Here is a 25,061-nt window from a genome sequence, read left to right as displayed (position 1 = left end):
GTGCGGTAGGGATCAGAGGGAACATGATAGGAATCTGGACAGATTCTTGAGCATTGCTGGAAAATATAATCTGACTCTCAACTACGAGAAATGCGTATTCTCGGCAAGGTCAATTGACCTTCTCGGCTACACGATAGCCAACGGCACAATTAAGCCTGATCCTGAGCGGTGCGCCCGCTCCGTGAGCTTCCACCACCTCAGGACTTGCAGACAATGCGCCGGGTGATCGGGATGTTCGCTTACTATGCAAGATGGATTTCGCAATACTCCGAGAAAATATATCCCCTAGTGCATTGCAAAAACTTTCCACCAGATGCCGCTGTCGTGAAAGCTTTCCACGATCTCAAGGATGATATCAGTAAGTCCGTGGTTTTATCGATCGACAGCTCGGTGCCCTTCGTGGTGGAAACCGACGCTTCAAATCACGCCATAGCTGCAACACTTAATCAGTCTGGGCGGCCGGTCGCCTTCTTCTCGAGAACTCTCTCTAGAAGCGAGCAGAGACACTCGGCAATAGAGAAGGAGGCGTACGCCATCGTCGAAGCGCTGCGTAAATGGAGACATTATTTACTGGGAAACCACTTCACGCTCGTTACGGACCAACGATCCGTGGCTTTCATGTTTGATGGGAAAAATAACGGGAAAATTAAGAATGAAAAAATTATGAGATGGCGGATAGACCTAGCCTGCTACAGGTACGACATTGTTTACCGGCCCGGGAAGGAAAACCCTGCTGCAGATACCTTCTCCCGGGTCTACAGTTCGGCAACAATCAGTCAGGCTTTGCAAGACCTCCATGTGTCTCTGTGCCACCCAGGGGTAACCAGGATGGCACATTTCGTACGCAGACAAAATCTTCCCTATTCTGTTGAAGATATTAAACAAATGAATGCTTCATGCCCTGTTTGTGCTGAACTAAAACCCAGATTCTTTGGCGCGGCATCTGGCAGACTGATCAAGGCTACTTCCCCCTTCGAGAGACTAAACATCGACTTCAAAGGGCCCCTGCCCACCGAGACAGACAACAGATACATATTCACCGTTGTTGATGAATATTCAAGGTTCCCTTTCGCGTTTCCGTGCTCGGATATGACCTCGGGCACTGTCGTAAAATGTCTGTCTGACGTCTTCGCTATGTTTGGGAGACCTTCGTACATACATTCAGACAGAGGAGCCGTGTTTCATGTCGGCCGGGCTAAAACAATTCCTATTAGAGCACGGCATAGCAACTAGTCGAACGACGGGTTACAACCCACAGGGGAACGGGCAGGTGGAAAGGTATAATGGAGTTATTTGGAAAGCCATAACTCTGGCGCTGAAATCGAGAGGACTGGGCCCCGAGCGATGGGAGGTTGCTCTTCCTGACGCAATGAATTCCATACGCTCTTTGCTCTGCACGTCCACAAATGCCACTCCCTCACGAACGTATGTTTACTCACCAACGACGTTATGTTGACAGTCAAACGGTGCCCAACTGGCTGACCCACCCCGGTACAGTGTTCATGAAACGCCCGGTACGACAAAGCAAGTATGAACCGCTGGTGGAGGGGGTCGAACTCATTGACACTAATCCAGAGTATGCTCATGTCAGGCTCCCGGATGGGGGGGAGGCCACTGTGGCGGTTCGCCATCTGGCTCCCGCCGGTACTCCTCCCGCCGGTACACCACCTCCTGGCTCTCCTCCTTCTGACATTTCCCCCCAGGAACTCCGCCAGGCGAGCAGGGCTGCCGCGTTCCACCCGAGGAGCGATGGAGTCATCCCGGCACAAGTCGAGGCTCACCAAGAGGATCGGGAGTCTCCCTCAAGTGAAACTGCCGTTTACTCCCGGAGAGGTCGACGAATAAGGCCCCCTCGACGACTCAATCTGTAAAGGGGATTATCGGCATTCTCGCTGCTCATGCTCCTATATGCCCATTATATCATATATCGATGCTCATTTCCATGCTCCTACAACTCAAAATAATCACTGCTTGGCATGTATGCTCCTGTAGATCTATTAGTCCGCGTTGCTTGAAATGTATACTCCTATAGAGCTAAAGCAATCATGGTGTGTAAGATGGGCCCCTAGTTACATTTTAAAGGTGAGGAGAATGTGGTGAATTAACGTGAATCAAGGGACATGACGCGGGATCACATGTTGTGCGTCTCGCGTATAAGGGGATGTCTCTCTGCGGCACGAGTGATTGTCCCCGGGGCATTGCTATTGACATCGGCTGTCCACTTGATGCTCGTTAACTGAAGGTGCTCATTGACTGGTGAGAATGGAGATTATATCGAACTCCGTGCTTACGCGGATTAGTCTGCAATGGTTAACTGCACATGTATACGTTTCTGCTTATGTACTCCTAGCTGAACCTGTATTTCCTGGTGTGTCCACAGAAGCGGCTCCAATCAAATGGAATAAAGCCTAAACTCTGAAGGTTCATCTCTCGCTCTCATTTCATTAACAGACCGGACTGCCGGTGAACGCACCATTGACCCTCACTATCCCAACCCCGGCAGTAGCAAGCTGACTCGGTAGCTCCAACTCTGCAACGGGATTCGGTAGAGGTGCTTTATTGTCCCTTAAAGATTGTTTGGCCAATGCTGCTGCCTTGTTAGTCACTCTAGATGTCTTCATGGTCTTTTTGACATTGAACAGGTTTGATTCGTCATCCACTAAATTAAGCCTGGTCTTGGCTTAATGGTTAAGTCGGCTGGCTTAAGATCTTAGGGTCTTGAGTTTGAGCCCATGGTGTGACTGTTGAAATAACACCAGGTGGGTTGACTCAGCCTGTCATCCTTCTGAAGTCGGCAAAAATCATCTACATTTCAGCAGCATGAAAAAGCAGTTCAGTCCATTTTGGGGGTCACGCAACAAAAAGTGCTCTCCGACCTTTCGTGACACCTGAGGATAGTTATCAAGGAGAACGATGGACATGTTGAATGAACTTACAAGCTTTTTTATCGATTGGTAATATACAAATAAATGTGAAACCCTGTTCTTCATTCATACCTATTTTCATTGATATCTTGTTACTTTTGTGAATTATTTAATAAAATTAACGTTTCACTGCTATGTTTCTCTGTCTAGTTCAGCTTTATTTGGATTAAGAATGCCATATAAACATAAAAATGTCTGTACTGTATGAGAAAAAAAAAAACAACAACCTAGCAAACATTGTGATTTTTACATCAATCTTGATTACCATACCCTTCACTATCACCCCCTTTCCCAATACACATGCACGATACGCATCACCTACACCCACCCCGCTCCCCCTTCTTTTCTATTTCTCGACGCAAGTCGAGGCTTATGAAAGAGTGAAGTGGCAGAGAATGTTGTTGGGCAAACAGACTCACAGAGGGATAGATCGGAACAGGAGAACAAAATAATGAACAGAAACGCTGTAGTATGCGAAGGGAATTGATGGCGAGGAAAAAGGGAGCTGGCTGCCATCAGTGCATCAAATAACATGGGAGTGGGTTCCTTTGTAGAAATGTTTCAACATGTGACTTCAAACGTTAACAGAATTACTATGTTGTAGGTACGTGACAATGTAAATAATCCCCCCCCCCCTCCACTATCATGTCGTTCTGGATTTTCAAATGATTACATTTGATGTTAGGATGTAAGTCATTGCCAAGGTCTCCAGTCTCTGAGTTTTCCTGTCCCCCCTTGAAAAAGCAATTATTAAAGTTTTGCGAATTACGTTGTCATCTCCAAACATGGTTTCACTCAAGTTTTAGCTTATGAGATTTTTTTTGTTGCATTTGATGTGTCAGGCTCATTGCTCGGATTGTAAATCCAATAAAACTTTTTCATAGATATAAACAAACAGCAAATTGTAATGTCATCTTCAGGAGAGTTGTACTTCATGTCAACATGGAACCCCAGTGCAACAGAACCAGCTGGGACACTCTACAAGATTGTGGACTCGTCGCGGTGAGTGTGCCCTGGGCACGTGATTACCAATAATTATTGTAGCTACAAACTACTGTACAGTGATGAATAGTGGTAAATTCATCATCTCGAGGACTGTGGCCTTTTGTTACATATTGGCTTCGAACCACAGCGCTGTTTTGTTGCACAACTGCAGTCTTTTTCATGGACAGAAATGTATGCAAGTCTCTGCAAAGTTTCATGTTATTATGAACACCGTATGGGGTAATGTGTTCTGTGAACTCTCTAGTTATCTACTGAATTATCTGTCTATCCAATGATCTATTTGGCTATTCAAATTTCGTTATGTGGACATTGGTGAAGGCTTCATCCCGAAGCCGAAGATGCAGGGCCCCTTCAAGCACGGGCCCTAGGCCATTGCCGAACAAGCCGATGCCTTAATCTGGCTCTGCTTATGAACGGTCTAATTCTCCCCCATCCTCTCCCTTTTTGAATTCTGACTTGTAATGCAGGCTTCCACCAGGTGGTGATATACAATACACATTTACAAATAGAGAATTGGGGTTCTTCCCCCACCATATTTTTTAACCACCTAAAATCAACTCAGAACTTCCTCACCCCCCCCCCCCCAATTCCCCAACCCTGAACTCCGAGGACAATGAAATTTAAAGAACAGCCAAAACTTTCCAAAAACTTTCAAATTTTTTTTCAAAAAAACTTTCAAAAACATTCAAACTTTCAAAACTTCGCCTAATTTTTTTTACGACTGTAGTGCTTATCTAAATGTTGTGATTTGAGGTGAATAATTGTGTGTTCTCCAGCTGTTCTCCCTTTATGGTACTGTCAAATTATTATTGCTTTGTAAATCTACAACAGCACTCAGTGGAGCACATACCTCTGCCAGGCTGAACAGTTTGTTTTGTATCCCACTGATAAGCTCGATCTGCATCCGTAGCTGAACCAAAATCGAATCGGCTTGTTCTTGTCTCCCACCCAACTCGTCCACCAAGTTTCACCCAAATCCATCAATAACAGTTTGATATATTATTCTATATCACGTTTTTGCCCCCCCCCCATCCTTCAATGGTGAAGAGTCACTTTCAAAATTCTGGTATCCGGTTCTTCACGAAAATCAAATCGACAATGTCTTCACCAAAAACAGCTTGTCACACACCCAACCGGTCCACTAAGTTTTGTCCGAATCCGTCCACAACCTTTTGAGATATCCTGCTCACAGACAAACAAACAGGTGAACACATAACCTCCGTCCACCTTCACCGCCGAGGTAACCATGATTCTCCAGCATAGTGGCATGATGCTGGAGTGAGAATAACCTGAGATTTATTTTGTCTGAGTTTCATTCCCAACCCGACATTAAACTGTCACTTTGGTGTTTCTCAGGTGGGATGTTGCTTCATTGAGGGGGGGCATCCCTTATAGAAGCTTACTTGCCTCCATGGCCTCAAGAAGGGCAAGATGAAAATCATATTCCATGACATATCAGATGAAGGCCTTGTAAAGTGTAATAAGCTCAAGACAAATTAGCATGTCATTTCATTTCACCAGGGGCACAACCAGATGTTTATCTTGTTACATTACACCGAGTATTAATACCATCACGAGAAAACACTTCATGCAATTTACAATTTAAAATTTTACTTTAACCCATTCAACTATTGTACAGCTATTGATGGTGAAGTGGGTTGATTCCAGGAGCAGATATTTATTATTATTGAAGACGACTCATGTTTCTGTGTATAAATATTTCAGGAGAGCAAGCCCTGGAACTTGTGCTTATGAACCCAAGCATGTGGCTGTGAAGGGAGCTTTGATCGATTTTGTACCACGTGAATGTAAGTTTGAAAAGATCTTTCTTCTGTGGTTACTTATGAAACAGCTCGAGATGAAAAATGATTCTCGCACGTACACGTGCTCGTGATGCTATATATATATATATATATATATATATATATATATATATATATATATATATATATATATATATATATATATATATATATATATATATATATATATATATATATATATATATATATATATATATATATATATATATATAATATGTATATAATGTATTTACAAGAGAGACCCACTCACATCTCCCACCTTTGAATTGTAGGGAATAACCGATTGGCTCTCACCTAATCAATTAATCTCAGATGACTAGGATTATGTAAATAAATCAACTCCTCCCATGCTCTTCTCGCTCCAAAAGCTGCACAAAAACAACCACAATTTATTTATATAATCCTAGCCACCTGGGTTGAATTCATTAGGTGGGAGCTAATTGGTTATCCTTCCATTCACAGGTGAGAGATGAATGGGTCTTTGTTTGTCATTTATATATTATATTGACTGATTTTTACATTTACACATGTTACATGCTTTGGGGCCTCAGTTGTGGATGTTTGTCTGCGCTTGTTGCTGATGATTCGGCAACAAGCAATGAAACCAGTCGGGCAACTGATGGGGTGTGTAGCTTTGGGATTCTTCGTCTGCACTGTTTGTAAATGTCTTTACAGCAACGGAGGAACTCTCGGAAGGGTTTGAAACAGCAAAGGCTTATATTACCTTGCGTAGCCGTTCATGTTTGCTTTCTGCAGCTTCTTTGGTTGGAAGAACATGGGAAGACAGAGTCATATATATATATATATATATATATATATATATATATATATATATATATATATATATATATATATATATATATATATATATATATTTCTAAAGCAGAAGAAGGCGCTTCCAACCACAACTAAAAAACTAGATCGACTTCGAGAATCTGAGCAAAAAATCAGCGACAGCAGATCCGGTCTCAGGCAACGTTTCGCCGGCTTCGCAGCAATAGACTTGTGCCTGATGAAGCCAGCCGGCTGCAAAGCCGGCGAAACGTTGCCTGAGACCAGGTCTGCTCTCACTTTTTTGCTCAAATTAGTGAAGTCGATCTAGTTTTTTACTTTTGGTTGGAAGCGCCCTCTTCTTCTTTAAAAATGTCATCCCAACCACCCACCCCAATCTTACACAAAATATATACACATGTATGTATGTACAGTACATGTGTATATATATATATATATATATATATATATATATATATATATATATATATATATATATATATATATATATATATATATAGTTATGGATTTCAAAATCGGATCTGACTTGTGCACACAACATCCAGGTCCTCCGATAGTTATTTCCATAAATGCATGTTCAGAATAGACCCATCACCTTGTCTGGTGGGATTCTAACTCTCTGATGTGTTGGAGAAGGGGATAGAACAGATTCCTTTTCTTATGGGATAACCTTTTCCTCTTTACGACACGTTCATGCATGCGAGAGAGAGCCGTTAGCCCAACGCAGACTCATTTCCATCAGGACACATTGGCTTGGAAATGGACAATTTATTTACACTTTGGACTCACAGGATATTTGATAAAACACACCGTGGGTTTTTCCTGAACAATTCATTTTGATGGTCAGACATGGCTGCAGATCATTTACCTAAGGCATCCACGTTTTTCCATCGATTCCTGACGCCCCGTTCGGCAGCTCCATGGACACTGGCTGGCTCTTGTTCGTGTTGGGCAGAACGGGGCGGCGATGGCGACCGTTGATGTTTTGTGAGCGCCCCACATTTTCGTTCGGCAATTCTGGCAAATGGCCGACCTCTGGTGCCCGTCCAGCACCCCAAACATGGCGTCATAAGCCAGGCCTGTGTTAATTGGGAGTTGCATCTTGTTCGATGGTGGGGAAGGAATGATCGTGAGAATTGACGGTTGGAGGTCACGTGCAGCGATGCGTTAATAGGCAAGCTGGATTTGGCTGAAGTCTGCTTGAGGCTCTGCCCAGACTGGTCACTTATAAAAAGGATGGGAGGACCGTCTTCCTAATGGGTTGGTGACAGTGGGTGATAGCTCCTGATGGTTGCTGACCATTGGTGACGGTTCTTTACAGCTCCTGAACATTAGTGATGGTTCTTTACAGCTCCTGACCATAGATGACGGTTCCTGTTAGCTCCTGACAGTTGGTGGCAGTTCCTTACAGCTCCTGACCAATGGTGGCAGTTCCTTACAGCTCCTGACCATTGCTGATGACTCCTTACACCTCCTGACCATTGGTGACAGTTCCTGACAGCTGGTGATGGTTCCTTACACCTCCTGACCATTGGTGACAGTTGGTGGCAGTTCCTTACAGCTCCTGACCATTGTTGACGACTCCTTACACCTCCTGACCATTGGTGACAGTTGGTGACAGTTCCTGACAGCTGGTGATGGTTCCTTACAGCTCCTGCCCGTTAGTTACAGCCGATGACAGCTGCCTGTTGGTTATGGCTCCTGATAGCTCCTTGACGGTTGGTGACGGTTGGACCATTCCTGCTGGTTCTGCTCGGTACCTGGCTCTTGGCGTACCTGATTCTTGGTGTCCCTAGTTCCTGGGGGTGATGACGTGATGTCGATTGGTGTTCGAACCTGTTTGCCGGTGGGTGCATGGCGAGGCAGGGCGCTGGCAGCTGACCAAGGCACGCTCACACGTTTTTGGACATTTTATCAGACGCACGATGACTTCTGCCTTGGTAAGCAGAGACCGGATTTCTTTTCCCCCTGAATGATCTGCTGGGTACCTATGTCTCGTATTTAATTGCTAAGTGAGGCATCGTGATAAGCATCCGCTCTTTGTCTATTTTTCTATAACTGTTTGTTGAATTGTTTATTTGCTTGAGATTATTTTGTTGATTGATTATTTTGATTGATTTGAATTCCTCCATTTACACCACAAGGAAATAAAAAGTTATTCAATTAATTTATGGTATTTTTCTTAATAATAAATTCCTTGTTGATACTTCAACCTCTCTGTTCTTGTCCTTTCCTTCCATTGATCCAGCTTTGCCTGAACCTAGATAGACTGGGAGGTAATTCCCAAACTATTTAACCTGTCATAGTCGGCATACACCAACGGCAAACACGCGGCCACATAACTTAAGATCTAATCAGGATAAGATTTGTGCTTCACTGAGGGCACATTCCCCAGTCAGGAGGCCATGTGACCTCAAGTTAAACAGTAAATTAGATGGTGGACACTGGAACTCATGGTTAACTTATTGCCGTTTGTGGTTGTTAAGCAACCCACCATACCACAAAGTTAATTGTGAGCGGTGGACCCAGGTTCGGTGCTTTCGAGGAGAAACGAGGATTAACCCCCTTATAATACACTTGGTACCCGTGGCCGTAACACACACACACACACACACACACACACACACACACACACACACACACACACACACACACACACACACATATATATATATCTCGAAACATGGAGAGTGTGACGAGCACTCCCCTGATCTCCATTGGACATAGTCCTACAACAAAGTGTCACCTCCATCCCGGAGGCCTCGGCACGGTGACTCTGTCAACCAGACAAAGATAAAATGGTCAACAACAGTTAAACATCAAACGGAGCCACCTATCCAGATTTCAGGCTTCTTTGCCATTGTCAGGATGGCATACCAATAAATATCTAACCAATGATGACCACATTCATCGTTTAAACATCAGATGCACCTCCTGACGGTTATGGTGAGTATCGCCATGGATTATGACCTCACACGGTAAAACCGCATAATCCGCAAAGAACAACCATCTGTCTGCCACTCAGATTATTGTTCCCACTAATGCAAACCATTCAACCAGAAGGCACATGATGTGATCGGCTGGTAAATCGAAACATGTGGAGTGTGACGAGCACTGCCCCAATCTCCAATGGACAAAGTCCTGTCCCAGGCATACACCTGTTGCAGTGATAAACATGCGTCACTATATTGTATTTTCATTCTGTGATGGATTTCACTGGGATTTCACAGCCTCATTTCCCAAGAAACGGATGACAGAAGGTTGCCCCCCCATGGTGCATGCTTCAAAGGGAGCCGCCATCTTGGAACTGCTCCACTGATGTCATATGCTCAATGTTGCCAGATCTAAAACAGGCAAAACATGACTCTTACCCATGTATATAACATATGTCGTCTACAACTACACCCATTACATTCTCAAATTTATGTCGCCATTTTAAGGTTACTTATTGACTGCCACTCGTGTGTGTGTTTGTATATATATATATATATATATATATATATATATATATATATATATATATATATATATATATATATATATATATATATATATATGTATATATGAGGGAGGCGCTGTCCCTGGTTCCTCTGAGGACTCACCGGGAATCACAGGCCATCGCACACGAATAACTTTATGTTGCAGCCAGTTGCTAATCGACCGCGAATGCCAATAACTTGACCACGTGACCCAGTGTCCTCCGTCTAACAACCGTTTAACTCGGAACACGTGATCACCTTATTGGGGAACTGTACCCTCGATGCATACTTGCTTAACTAACCGTATCAGTTGCAGCCGAGCAGAGCTGCCAAGTATGCACTGGTTAAGCAGATTTTGGGGTATAATGTCCTGGCTAAACTAAGGTGCAGACCACGCTCGACCGATGGAAGAAAAAACACAAATTAGCTGGGTACATTTCTAACAGGCACATTTATTTAACAAAGTGAGGAAAGTTATGTGGCACAGTAAGGGATTTATTGCAAATGCACAGCAGGGAAAGCAAGGAATTTGTGGGGTGCGGCAAAAGTCATACAATATTCACAAACAAAGAAGAAGACAGAGTTATCCCGAATATTCATAGACATTCTTAACTTATGCTACGACAGGCGCCGTCACACACACAAACCCAAGGAAAATCAGAAATAGCCCAGAGAGATAAGAAGCAGTTGAGGATTAGCAATCTCTCAATACCTGGCATGGTCAGTGGACTTGCGCAACCCAAAGTGCTTGAGAAAGGGAAGGAGGGAGAAATACTGAGGGTGTCTATGGTGTGGGAGTGTGAGGTGCGAGTGTAATGCAACATAGGTTGCAGTGTGGTGTAAGAGGAAGATGTAAGGTGCGAGTTAGTATGGTTCACTTATTGGGTTTGCTCTGAAAAGAATGGTTGGTCGGGCTTGCCTGTGCTGATTGCTCTTGTGCATCCACATTAGACGAGAGATAGTTGGTAGAGAAAGATGCATAAAAAATGACCCAATCATAATAGTGTAAGAATCTGTCCATGGAAATGTTGTTGCTGGATGCAGCTGAACTGAGCGTCAATAGAATGAGAGGAGCCCCGGCTTATAGTAGTCACTCGGTGATTCTGTGCTGACTCACGGTGCCACTCGCTCAGCGTTGACACTTGCCCTCCTTGTGCCGTCTGCCACTGCCTGTTTCCCCGGCGAGGTCCGAAATCTGCCACAGTCTGCTCCATATGCCGAGTTCTGGCGTCTGGCGAGTTCTGACTAAACTGAGATGAGTTTGCTCTTTTTATGAGCCCCGGGCAGGAGAGGAGCAAAGAATCAGATCAAACGGGGCTGTTGATGATTTCTAGCTTTCCCATTGGCCCATAGCAGTCGCCCCGCACCATGGCCAAGCTCTGCTGGGTCCCAAAACCGAAAAATGGCCTCAGTCACTTGCCGACCTACCCAAGCGTTGGAGCTCTGACATTAACATGGGGAAATGGTTCTTGGAAGCGCTCTCTGGCCCTGAATGTGTGCTAGCCTCCATTCAAACGTTGTATTTTAGGGAAATCCCTGTGCTGCTCGTATGTGCTTGAACAAACTCCTGTGCGCATTCGCGCTTTGAGTTATGCCCCGAAATAACCGGACTCTCGCTCCCTCTACGTCCTTTGAGGCTGTGGTGTGTTCTTCGAAAATGTGGCAGTTGCGGCAGTTGAACACAAGTGAGAGTAGCTTGTGGTGTTTTCAGTGAAGAGATTTTAATGTGGTGTTGCAGCGAAGAGGTAGGAGATGCTTGTCATGGTGGCGTCTCGGTGGAGAGGGAGGGGTTTGTCCCTAATGGAGGCATTTGTAATGAAGATGTAACGTAAGTTGCGGGGATTTTTGGTTGTGGTGTGGAGTGTTTGTGGTGAGTGTAGTAGCAGGATGGTGAGCAGAATGAGGGTCTGAGGTGAGATGGCAGTTGAAAGTTGGTGCTCGGTATAGAATGGAATTGGCGCGCATATGCAAATGAGGCGCTCGCTGTGCTTTGCTTGGTGCTTAGTTCGTATTGGTGTGTGTGTGTGTGTGTGTGTGTGTGTGTGTGTGTGTGTGTGTGTGTGTGTGTGTGTGTGTGTGTGTGCGCTTGCTTGCGTGTTTCGTGTGAGAGAGACAAAGCAGGGCAAAGGAGTGGAAGAAGTGCAAAGATTGAAGATTGGTGACCTGACTAAAAGAGCCCGATGCAACGCATTTACCCACTAGACATATGGAGAGGACTAACTAAACATGTACTATTGAAATAACTACCAGGGGATCACTATATGTTGTGCGCCGTTGCCTCTGAGGTGTGCGGTTTTACAGAACTGCAAAAAAAAGTTTATTTATATATATATATATATATATATATATATATATATATATATATATATATATATATATAGTCAGTTAAAAGCTGGATGTTTTGGTATTTGTGAGTACTCATTAGTAAATGCCTGTAAATGAACAATTTAAATTGACGGTTATGTGTTATAAGTTTCGTTTAGCACACATCGGTAAATTGTAATATTGTACACTGCTTGATGTAATGAGCTCATTTTGATTGTCGATGGCGGTATTGTACTGTACACTGCCTGGTAAGATTCGTGAAGGTGCTGGATCTTGCGAAACTTCCAGTATGGACGAGAATCACAGATACTGGAAGGCACGAGATCATTCTGGGATATAGAGGGGGGGGGTGTTGGGAGATGAGTGACATGTGACAAGACGTGTGCATCATTCCTCCCCATGCTCAATTTAACTCTAATGAGTGAACGAGCTGTTAATTTCCAGAGCGGTTGTTAACGCGTGGAGCCGATTATAATCAGGGTTGATTAAAACTCATTAAGATTGTGTATCGGGAAATAATTCCTTCGAGCTCTTCAATCATCCTGGATATGGGCCAGCCCAGCGTAAGAGAGAGAACACCGCGACAGTACTCGATGGTTCGACAGCCATGGTGGATGAGGTGAACACGCGTGAGTTGAGCCGGCAGGACTGGGACATTGGGTGGAAATAACTCAACGCGGGAATTCCATTGGACATTGTATGTGATGGTGAACTTCCTCATTTGACTTTGTATCTGTTTATTTGAAATACAAATTTCAAAAACATTACGCTGTTGATGCAACTGTAACGTCACTCAGAAGTCACAGACACTAACTGACAAAGATCCATTTGAGTGGTAACCGTACGTTCATCCATAACCCTGGATTGCGGTCGTTGGAGAACGGGCTGGGTTTGGCACCATGAGTAACATACATACACCAAAGGGAAGGAAACCCCAAAGGTGCGTGTTCCACTGACAATATGTATGTATCCCCTGCGATTTTTTTCCCCTGGTGTGTATGTGTGTGTGTGGTGTGTGTGTGTGTGTGTTTTGTTGTCACCTCCATATATGGGTTTCAGAAGGTGGAACGAAGTCCTCCCAAGTCTCAAAGTATCCACCTCCATGCGTGTGTGCATGCGTGAAGCCTTTTCTTTGATTAAAATACAATTCCATACCCCTGGGCCAATTGCCCTGAAATTTGCTACGCTACATTACTTTCAGATGTGGAAGAGCAACATCACAGTAACAACTTTCAATGAGGGCCATTTGGCCCATCGTTACTGTGATGCACTCCTGGCTTAATTTTTGCTGCGGCTTTAAAACATCATATTCTTGATGGTTTCCTGAAATCTAAGTAACCCCATCTTCACCAGGTGACCCAACTTGTAATTTATAGAACAGCGAAACCTTTCCCAGCACTTTCAAGTATTTACGAAGTGAGTCTAAATTTTTAGGAGTGTCGTGCTTATCTAAATGTAAGTGTACTTTGATTGTCTTTATAAGTCGGAGTATTTTTTGACAATGACTTGAGTCATCGCTTCCTTTACAGCTCTTTACGTTGAACCTCCCACCGAGGAAATAATACACCAACAACCCGAGGTTCCCTTGCTGGAGATCGATGAGTCACAAAGAGGGGCTGGGGTCGCTGGACTTCCTGGGTCACTTCCTTTTGGATACCATGAGTATCGAGTTCTTCTCGCTGAAATGGAACAGTCATCTCATCAAGAAAGTTCGTCGGCCACACAAAAGGTATACAGATAATGATAGGTGAAATAAATTTCATTGGCATCAGACCAATAATTTTTGAGTTATAGATGAAGTAGAAATAATCATTGTTGTTGACAGGGGTTTGAGTGTGGGTTTGATTCCCGACTAGATTCCCAACTAAACTGTCACCTTTGTAATTCACAAGCACAGTGTTGCTTCACTGAAAGCGCCATCCATCGGATAAGACGTAAAGCTAAAAGTGGACATTGTGTGGTGGACGTTAAATATTCCTCACTCTCTTTTGCAATGGCGAGACCATTGTGTGCCGTAACCATAGAATGGTAACTTCCCAAGATCATTCCTGGTGACAACATGATAGCAATCCTAGCTTTGTCTCGTTGTCAGCTACTTAGATTCCACATTCTTCACACTGCTGCCTTCAGTGTTATTTGAAGCCATAACCTCCAGAATGCCACCACAGTATCATTACAAGGTATTACTTACTCGGTAATCTATTGTACTCAATATGGCACATTATAACCCACAGGAAAAGGAACATCAGTTAATCAATAGCGGTTAAAGCAGACCCATATTAATTCGTGCCTGGGAATGAATCACAACCTCCCATTGTTTATAAGTGCATGCACTGCCATGTCTGCGTTACATCCTTTGTCGATGGGCATGCGTGGACCAATTATAACAAATTGAGAGCAGGAGGCCACATGTCTGACAGAACTAGTTTACCCCTTTTCCCCCACCTCCTATTTATTGCTTTATTTATTATTCACATTGGTCTGGGAGTGAAAATACTGCGCTGAGGAAGGCAGAGCAGTAAAAAAAAACAAGCTCAAATGAGCTAAGAACCTCGTCCTCTTAATGATGACGTCATAAAAACGAATATGACGTCATTGTGATGTGTCAGGTTTGCGATAAATTATATGTGCTAATGCCCGGCTTGATTCCAGCAAACAAAATTCAAAAAGCTTGCCGAGTTTCAGAGTTAATTTTTTAGGCGATTTCCATTAGCGGAGATATTTTGACGTGATAACTTTTTTTTCTAGGAGGAATTTTCAAAATCGGAGATGGTTACTGTCTGCGCAGGATATTTTTTACATATATATGCCAAGTTTCAGGAAGTTTCGATGAAAACTGGACGCTGTGAAACAAAAAAGTCCACAAGAAGAAGATGAAGAACAACAACGTGAGTAAGACTTAGAGATCCTCCACGAGGATCTAAAAACCGTGGAGTAATGTTCGGCTGAGCAAGGCATGCTTCAACCCACTCCTTTGGTGTTGGGGATGGTGGTGCCGAAACCAGTCGAAGCTAGAATGGTGAGTAGTTTGGTTGTTGGAGTCCTGTCTCGGTGCAACCAGTCTAGTCCAGAGTAGTTGAAGCCAGTAAGTTGAGGAGTTCATTCTGTTTTAGCACTGTCCAGTGACAGTAAGGACAGTCTAGCCTGGTGGTGCCGGTGGCAGTGACTCGTGTACAGTTCAGTTGGAGTCTTGGTTGGCAGTTGGGCCAGGGGGGGGGGGGGGTGGCGAAATGTCTCGATTGTCTTGAGTTCTCCCAGGATTGACAGCGTGACACATGAGTCATCCAGACCTGGGTGGATGCACATTGCAGCATTCCATTTTCCAGCCAGACGATTTTTTACCCTTGCCAAAGGGGAGGGTATTACATTTGTGTCCGTTTGTTTGTCCATCTGTCTGTCTGTTTGTCTGTCACACGATTTTTGGCCACAGTTTTCAAGCAATTGTTCTGAAATTTTTTTGTGAATGTAGGTGACCAGCCAAGGACAGCAACTAAACGCTTAATTTTGGTGAAGATCTGAAACCAAAATCCGGATCTGAGAATTTTTTAAGTGATTCTTCACCATTGAGAAATCGGGCCCAAAACGATATATAGCCCAATATCTCAAAAGATTATGGATGGATTCGGATTAAACTTGGTGGACATGTTGGGTGTGTGGCAAGGACCAATTGATTCGATTTTTGTGAAGAACCTAATCCAGATCCAAGAAATTTTTCAATTGATTCTTCACCATTCATCGGACTAAAAATGATATGTAGCACAACATCTCAAAATGTTATGGACGGATTCACACGTAACTTGGTGGACAGCTAGGAAGTGCTACTATAGGAAGAATTGATTCAATTTTGGTGAAGATCCAAATCCATATCTGGGTACTAGAATTATTTAATTCCAAACTGATTCTTCGCCATTTCGAAACAGGGCCAAAAACGATATATAGCACAATATCTCAAAAGATTATGAATGGATTCTGCAGAAACTTTATGGACTGGTGGGGTGTGTGAAAAGGACTAATTGATTCAAGTTTGGTGAAGATTCGAATCTGGATCCAGATAGGAGAATTTTTTAAAAGTGATTCTTCACCTTTGAGAGATGGGACCAAAAACGATGTAGATCATATCTCTAAAAGTTGTGGACAACTTGTGCCAAAACTAGGTGGATGAGTTGGTGAGTTAACAAGATCAAGCCAATTCGATTTTGGTTCAGGTCCAAATCCAGATCTGGCCGATCGGTGGGAAACCAAATGTAAACTATTCATCCTGGCGGAGGTTTGTGCTCTACTGAGTGCCGTTCCGTTTCACCAAGCGTCACTCTATGAGTGATTTTTCATTTGTCTGTTTGTCCGCACAGAATATGCTAATGTATGCCACAAACACCACGAAGTGGTAGCCAGTAGTCCACGTTACTTTTTTTCGACTGAATACCCCAACCCAACACCCAACAATAAAGTATGTACAATTAGAATGTGAGAATGTTTATCAAAGACGTACTATAAAACCACACAAAACAAGTCTGTGCGAGGGTACGCAATCTTGGAATGCTCATTCCAGTTATTTATGTATTTGTTTATTCTGTCCTCATTCACTGGTCATTTCGACTTTTGCTTTCCCACCAGTCAGTCATTCCACTCAATTTTTATTTGTGGTCCATCTTGTTTAAAAACAAACAAACAAAAGTCTGGAGAACTTTCAAACTGATGAGTCATATCTGATGGCAAGCCCATTGAAAACATACTTTCCTCGGACAGCATGGTGAAATGTGTTCATCTTATCCTGTATGATTAGAGATGAACATGAAATGTGCTCCAATAATTGCTGCTCTTGTTATGGTCGCCAGATTTTAACCTGTGAGATCCCAATCCTGACAAACCAATGTTATGGTAGGCCACCGGATGGACTCGAGGTCAAATCCTCCACCAACACGATCACCAATTTTGTGACATTGTCGAAAGCGATCATAAGTCGTCCGCCAGGAAAGCAAAGTTGATCTTTACTTAGGTTTTCGGCGTACATGACACCAATTTCCCTCGATCGTGCTTTTTAACTACGCTGGGGTTAATAGCCAAATGATGAACCGTGAACCAGCTGACACAAGTTAATTGAAGTAATCAGATTTAATAAATGGTGGCAGATTGGAGGAGAGAAAAGCATGTATCTACAGCAAATACAGAATCGATGTACATTACTGTACTATAACAATTTATTAGATACAGATCATACAGTTGTGATTACCCTGCGCTCACGACAACTCATTCAGCTTAACTGTTTACCATAGTCATTCACCCGACAAATACCACGACACACTGGGGAATTCACAAACAAAGATGATCGGCAAACTCGGAGATAGAGCCTGGCATGCAAAGTGCCTGGAGACAGTTCGGTTTCAGTCCCGGCAGGAGGTGAATGATCGCTCTGCATGCCAACCGAGGAAGGAATAAAGGACAGAGCCTGTTCGGCAAGGTGTAACAAAGCAGCCCCTCTCTGCAGGCTCGGCGTATCCAGCAGCACCGAGGTGAAAACAAAACTCCTCTTTGGACTCCAGGGAACAATTTGATCCACATCTGTGGGCGTTCTCCAGGTCTTTTTCATCAGCTGACCTAAAGCGCTTTTTATCATCTGCCAATCTTCAATTTTTTTAATACTCGAGCGTTTTTTTTTGTTTATAACCGTCCGAACGCGCGAGCAATGGGCTCCATTCATCTTCCGCAATGGTCTCTCCACCTCCTGTGGTGATGCGAGTTTGCCGGCTTAGCAGCCTCAAGACTGTGTGTATAACTTTAAAAGAAACATTTAACAAAGAGACAACAGAGGATGTAAGGATCACAATTAAAATCTGTCTCGACATACAGTAGTACTTCAACAGGTTGTGATCTTTGAACATAAATACCATACTCCAATGCTGTACATTTAATAATGAAATAACTATACTACGTTACTCCCTTTAACCCATATCACATCCCTGCAACATTATGTTTGCAATGTGTCTAGTTATTTGAGTCTGACTTCTCCCAAACTTTTTGGTCTGTACCTTTCTTCACACTTGCTCTTTACCTGGCATGCTTCATTTCAGGACCGCCAAAAAAGAAAGAAAAAAGACAAGCAGAGGAGAGCACGGAAAAGAAAACCTCATGAGGGTGCAGTACGACTTGTGGGCGCAGGAAGAAGAAAGCACCAGGGCAAGGTTGAGGTGTACGCCGGTGGCAAATGGGGCTCGGTTTGTGATGACTTGTGGTCTCTTCCTGCAGCACATGTTGTTTGCCGGCAACTTGGCTTCCCCGAAGCCGCTCGAGCCCTCAAACGTACCACCTTTGTCTCTGCAGTTCAGCGTCCGTTCCTTCTAGATGATGTTATTTGTGAAGGCCGAGAGAGGAGTCTGCTGGATTGTCGCCATCAAGCTCTGGGAAAGCATAATTGCCTCGAAGGTGAAGATGCTGGTGTGGAATGTAGGACTTCCGACACGGATAGGACAAGGAATTAGGGATGATTGGAAATGGTGAAGAGAAAGGGGAAGGACCTGTCCTGCCCTCTCGCAAGTTAAAAGATTGACAAAAAAGTGAGAGGGCTAAGAAAGGACAATGAGAAACAACAGCTGCAAAGGTAGAGGGAGTACGGGAAGATTTTATAGCCTTGCTAAAGCAGAGAATGTAATTAAGGCCGGAAAAAAATGTCTTCATTTTCAGTTTTAAATTTTACTTGTTTTACTTATGTAATCGCAAGCAAGTATTAGCTTGACAACAAAATAATGAATTATTTTCTCTTTTCTTTACTGCTGCAAAGACCTTTTGCTTAAATGTACAGGTTTGATATCAGGTACCTGAAGTGTTAACAAATCGTCTTCCATCTTGTGAACAAAATAATAATGATAATAATAATAATAATAATAATAATGCATTTACATGTATATTGTTTCCATTCCCAGTATATTCATCAACTGGAGGCCAACTTTGTAACACTTCAGGTACCGATTAACATATCTGCTAACCGATGTGTCCATGGCTGGAAACGTTGAACCCAAATTGCTGACATTTTAACAGACGATGCAGCCTTCTTGCGGCCAGTGCTTTTTGATGGTTCTTATTGATTTTGGCCACTTCTCAGGACCAAACAAACCAATTTATATGCAATCTTAAGAGCACACCACTGTCCCAAGCTGACAAAGAACAGAAAATTATGTGATCAATGCAGGAAACTGGTTTGAATGCCTTCTTTATTGGCAATATATACTGGCAAAACCCAAACCTAAATCTATATTTTTCATTTTTACTGATTATTACTTTTGATGAGGCATGTTTGTTTTGTGAAAGACAAAGAAACACACCTTCTTACCTCATATTTTAGTGTTGCAAATGCATCGCACAGTGAGGACTTTTATTCCATAAACTACCTACACATGTAAGACTGGTTCTTCATTCTACTTTCTGGTGTATTAGCAACGTTGGGACATATTCTTTCTTGAATTAATTCTCAGTCTTTAATGTACGTGGGGGCGAGGTTAAATTTCCTAATTCCTTTAAATATTACAAACATTGTCAAGCTACGGGGCACTGGGGCGTGTTCTGTTAGCAAGCGGCTTGCTTGATTCAAGACGCTCAAACTAGCACACCACTGGAACAGAGCGCTCAGCACCGCTTAACAACATGGCGGTCTCGCTATTGTGGTGCTCAAGCAAATGCTGTCCAGGCCGTCGTTTTCAGTTTTACTTGATCCTCTTGTGACAACTTCCCCAAACAAATTGATTGTGTTATCAGTGGCTACGAAGAGTATGAGGAAGAGGGAAATAAAGATAAACAAGAAAAGAGCAATCAGAGATTGCAGACCCTCACCAGGACTTCTTTTCAGTGATGTATTTATTTAGGTTTTTGGGTAAATCCAATATGGCTGCCAAACCATGTGACTTATGACATCATATGTGTGAACCTTTTGCTCCTCATGGACAGGCGGTCATGCGTGTGAAGCTTCACCTCGATGTGTTCAGCCACTTCAGAGAAGAACATTTTTGAAGGTTTAAAAAAAACAAAAAAAAAAACAATGTGGCTGCTGAATGACTGATGACATCATGAAATTTTGTTGTTGACCATTTTATCCATGATGACCCTCAAAAATTTTCATAATGATCGGATGTAACCTTCTACATATGCAATTATGACATCATAACAAACAAACAAACAGACAAACGGGCTCAAATGCAATACCCTCTCCTTCGGCGAGGGTAATAAATGGAGAGTCAGAAAAGGGGGGAGGGTCTTCTTTCATACTTATCTATGGACCTACCACTGTGCATGTTGGGGGGGGGGGTGAGAGGAGAGGGGAGAGGTTTTTCTATGTTTGTTGATTTTTAAAGAATTAGGATGAAAAAAGGAAGTAACAATAATAGTATGAAATGCACTTTTCAATATTGTCCTGGATGATCGCAAAATTGAAGAAATAGCCACCAATCATTTTGAATTTGACTGCTGCAGCCATTTTTGCTAACATTCAGAGGTGTTCCGTTGGCAAAGAGCTCGCTTACCGCTCATCAAGCACCCCACTTGATCGTTTGCTCTGCTTACCAAGCAGCTTGCAAAGCGGTTGATGTGGGACGGCTTGGCAAGCAAGGACTTAAAAATATCCAAAGCAATTCTCACTCTTAATACCCTCGCTGAATGAGAGGGTATTGCATTTGGGCCCATGTGTTTGTTTGTTTGTTTGTTTGCTTGTCTGTCTGTCTGTCTGTCTGTCTGTCTGTCTGTTTGTTTGTCCACACAGAACGTTTGTGTTTTTCTCCACAACTGCTTGTCAGATTGAGATGAAATTGTCACCATAAGTGCGACTACTAATGTAGAATGTTTTAATCATAATTGTGATGTCATATGTCACGTGGTGTGGCAGCAGTGTTGGAAAAATGGGAAAACTTTGGACCTCTGTATCTCTGAAACTGCACTGAGGAAAAAATTGAAACTTGGCACACGGCAAGGACTCATGGGGAATAAGTGATTTTTCATGATGTCGTGGGTGCCTTCATTATGATGTCATAATTGCATATGTAGAATGCTATATCTGATGAGTATGAAAATTTTTGAGGGTCATCAAAGGATAAAATGGTCCACAGAAAAAAAAAAAACTTGATGATGTCATCGGTCACGTGATTCAGCAGCCATATTGCTTAAATAAAAGAACCTTCAAAAATCTTCTTCTCTGAAGTGGCTGAACAGATCGAGGCAAAACTACACGTATGACCACGTATCCATGAGGAACAAAAGGTTCACACATATGATGTCATAGGTCACATGGTTTGGCAGCCATATTGGATTTACCCTAAAACCTATAAGAATCTTCTTCTCCAGAACGGCTGGACAGATTGAGGGGAAACGTCACAAAAATGTTCCCCAACCCATGGGTGTACAAGTTTGTTTAGGAATAATTAATAGGTCACATGGTTTGGCAGCCATATTAGATTGAAGAAAAATATTTAATAATGTTTTCTCTGGAACCACTTAATCAACCAACATGAAACTTCACAATTATGATCTAGAAGGGGAATCGATGTTTTAAATTTCAACTTGATTGGACACATGGTCTGGCAAGCCAGAATTATTTAATATTTTTCATCTGGGTTGTTTTTAATTTTTTTTGAGAATGGCTCACTTGGCTGTACCTGGATGGGTTTGAGGGTAGAGGAGTAGCAGCTGAAATGGGAATCCTATCCAGGTTCCTCTTGATTACTCCAATGCAGGACTCGTACCTATTTGGTCTTCCATTTGATTTGAATTGAATTTATTTTAATCCCATTCTGAAATTAATTGAATAATAATTTTTAAAAAACGTCCTGGGTCAGGGTCAGGTGTCCAATCAAATTGCGGTTGCATCAGAGTGGGACGTCTTGGGACCCGGTCATCACTGCCAGCAGTTATTAAGTGGCAGTTCTACTTATCTCTTTTTAATTATGTAACACATCAGTATACAAACACCACACAAAACAAGTTCTTGTGAGGGTCTGCAATCTCTGAATGCTCTTTCTAGTTCTTATTTTGTCCTAAATGAAGGGTAACCTGCTTGACGTAAATGGAGACCTATCTTGCGAGGAATGCAGTGACCTTGAAACCTGTATGTATCTGTGCAAGAACGATATTACCATATGCATGAGACTTTCAATAGATACTATTCATATCTCAGGATTTATAAAAGATATCGACAGAAACCTTCGTCTTTGAGGAATGAAATTGTTTTCACAGTAATGAAGGGTACAGTTCTTTCTTATTACTTAAGGTAAGTTTGTTGAACACAAGTCAGTTTGCATTCGATAACTGAATGCAGTACACCTTTTTCAATGTCCTGTTTAGCACTATGATCCAAATTCTCCAACCAACAGAACCAACTTCAAATAAGGAATACTTTTATTAACTCTGAAAAAGGGAGCAAAATATTGAACCAAACTGCAGGGAATATACTTAATGGATCCTTCCTAAATTAGCAAAATGCACCCCTTATATAATGAGATATTTCTAAGGTTTTCCACTTCTTTTCATGAAGTTTCAAAGGTAATGCTGACTGAACTATATTCTTTCTCACATGATTCAGAAATCTTGAACTTGAACAGCATCAGAAATATAAGCTTGCCCAGGTATGAAATGGAAATTGTTTGAAACTCTCACTTACTGATAAAACGAAGAACTAACTAGAACAGCACTCAGACGCAGAAGACCTACCAAAATTAACCACCAAGTTTCAGCCGAATCCGTCCACAACTTTTTCAGATACCTTGCTCACAGACAAACAGACAAACGGGTGAAAACATAACCTCGATCTACCTTCGGTGGTAGGGGTAAATATAAGGAAATGCACTGACATATTATCCAGACTATTCCATTGTGTGTCATGTGATATCACCATACATGTAAAAATTGCTCGTGCTTTCTTTAGAATGTTCCTTTTTCAAGCTGTTTTACAAGTTGTAAACTCAGCAATTTTGGTGACATCTCTTCATAGGAATGAAATTATGTCAAAATTACTAGTGGCATTGCACAGATTACAGGAATTCGACACACTGTACGTTAGCTATTTGCGCATTTTAAGGGCTTTTTATCCTTTCTTGTTGATCACTGATTATCTTATTGGCCCACCTTAGATTTTCCTTCATTTCAGAATCGATGTTTTAGGAATTCATCATATTATGTGAACCAGTCATACGAGAAAATAAAAACACGATTGATGATTTTTGATGAATTCATTTTTGAACAAACAGAGTATCCATCCATTGGGACCATACTCTGTCCAGAGCATCAGTGCTGCCAATGCAGTCTCCTGGGATATTGGGCACAATCCTGGATAGGTCACCACTCCAACACAGGATACTCAAATGGCTCAATCATCCCAGCAAGCTGGGACTGATTTTACCAAACCTCAGAAGAATGACAGGCTGAATCAACCCCACCTGGTATGAATTCAACAGCCAAGCAGGATTTGAACTCAGGACCAAATGATCCCAAACCCACCACCCGAACTATTAAGCCAACGTTAATTAAATAATGGGTTGTTTAAAAATCTTCAATTATGAAATAAAAATTAGGTATTCTTTTCCAAAGACGACAACTACTCCTATTATTAACAGAAACAATATTAATCCCCCATTGTAGGCTTGGATGTGGGAGAGGTTTGGCCCAAGTATTTTTGTGAGCTGCCTCGTCAGGCCTGACATTCAAATGAGCTGATCGGTAGAAACTTGGAATTTTGCCAGGATGCCGGCAATAACCCACTTATTGTTTTTCAAAGACCAGGTGCATATTGTGTGAGATAGTCAAACTTCATCATGCAATGTTTATGCATATTTCCCGATCCAAATTTATCCTTCAAGCTCTTTCAAGAAGTGCCCTGTGAGGTCGCAGTGACAAAAATGACTCGGAGTACAGCAGTATTGTGTTTTGTTAGAAACATCAAAAAGCTGTGCTCCACGTATTCGTTGGTAAAATTTTATTTTATTTGATACAGATATCTGCACTGAATGGAAAAGCTGCAAGACAGAGGGCAGAAGAACATAATGAGAGTGGGAAGGGAATGTCATAATGATAATGGGAAGAGAATGTCACAATGATAGTGGGAAGGGAACGTCATAATGATAGTGGGAAGAGAACGTCACAATGATAGAAGATATGCTATAGGAAACAAAGGAAAGGTAAGAACAGGAGAACACAGTATTTGGTATATCATGGCCAGTGATGTTCAGTGGGTTTTAGGTAAGAGATACTCACATTAGTCCAAGAAAGGCCAACATTGTTTTATTATATGAGGGAATATTTATAATTATATAGATTGGTAGATTTACTTTAGAAGGAAATGTTTTCTCACCAATTTATATGTATTGTTGCGGCTCTGTGAAACAGGCATTCCCATGAGGCAATGGCACACAACATATAACGGTCCCAAGACAGTTATTTTATTAGTATTCGTTTTAGATAGCCCTTCCCTTCTGTGTAGTAGGACTACGGGACAACATGCGTTGAGAGCTTTAGGAAGGATGTTTATTTCCATTCTCTACCCATCTTTCATTTTTTACATACATTATTTCGCTTGGTTGCACACACGACCCTCTGCTTTCTTCACACATGCATGCACACCAAATATCATAACAAACAGGCAGTTAATTTGCATACATGCGCCAAGACCATTTTAATCGCACATGATAACTCAATGGGAATTTCACTACGAGCTTCACCATACTCGAACCACCAATGCTACAACA

General features: G+C 42.4%; 1 protein-coding gene across 2 annotated transcripts in view; it reads left to right on the top strand.

Moving 5' to 3' along the window:
- The window catches only part of LOC147020769 (HHIP-like protein 1), a 74,560-nt gene extending 51,021 nt beyond the window's left edge, over positions 1-23,539 (top strand). For both annotated transcript variants that reach the window (XM_085896391.1, XM_085896390.1), the window contains 4 exons: positions 3,845-3,926; positions 5,655-5,737; positions 13,878-14,077; positions 18,417-23,539. In XM_085896391.1, the coding sequence (XP_085752517.1) occupies positions 3,845-3,926; positions 5,655-5,737; positions 13,878-14,077; positions 18,417-18,824 (773 nt within the window). In that variant the 3' untranslated portion in view covers positions 18,825-23,539. The remainder of the gene's footprint in view (positions 1-3,844; positions 3,927-5,654; positions 5,738-13,877; positions 14,078-18,416) is intronic.
- Positions 23,540-25,061: the final 1,522 nt, after the last annotated feature.

Source organism: Eptatretus burgeri, chromosome 9 (assembly GCF_056783735.1).
Source record: "Eptatretus burgeri isolate ZD-2024b chromosome 9, Ebu_testis_v1, whole genome shotgun sequence".
Classification (NCBI taxonomy): domain Eukaryota; kingdom Metazoa; phylum Chordata; class Myxini; order Myxiniformes; family Myxinidae; genus Eptatretus; species Eptatretus burgeri.
This window is presented reverse-complemented; position numbering and strand designations above follow the sequence as displayed.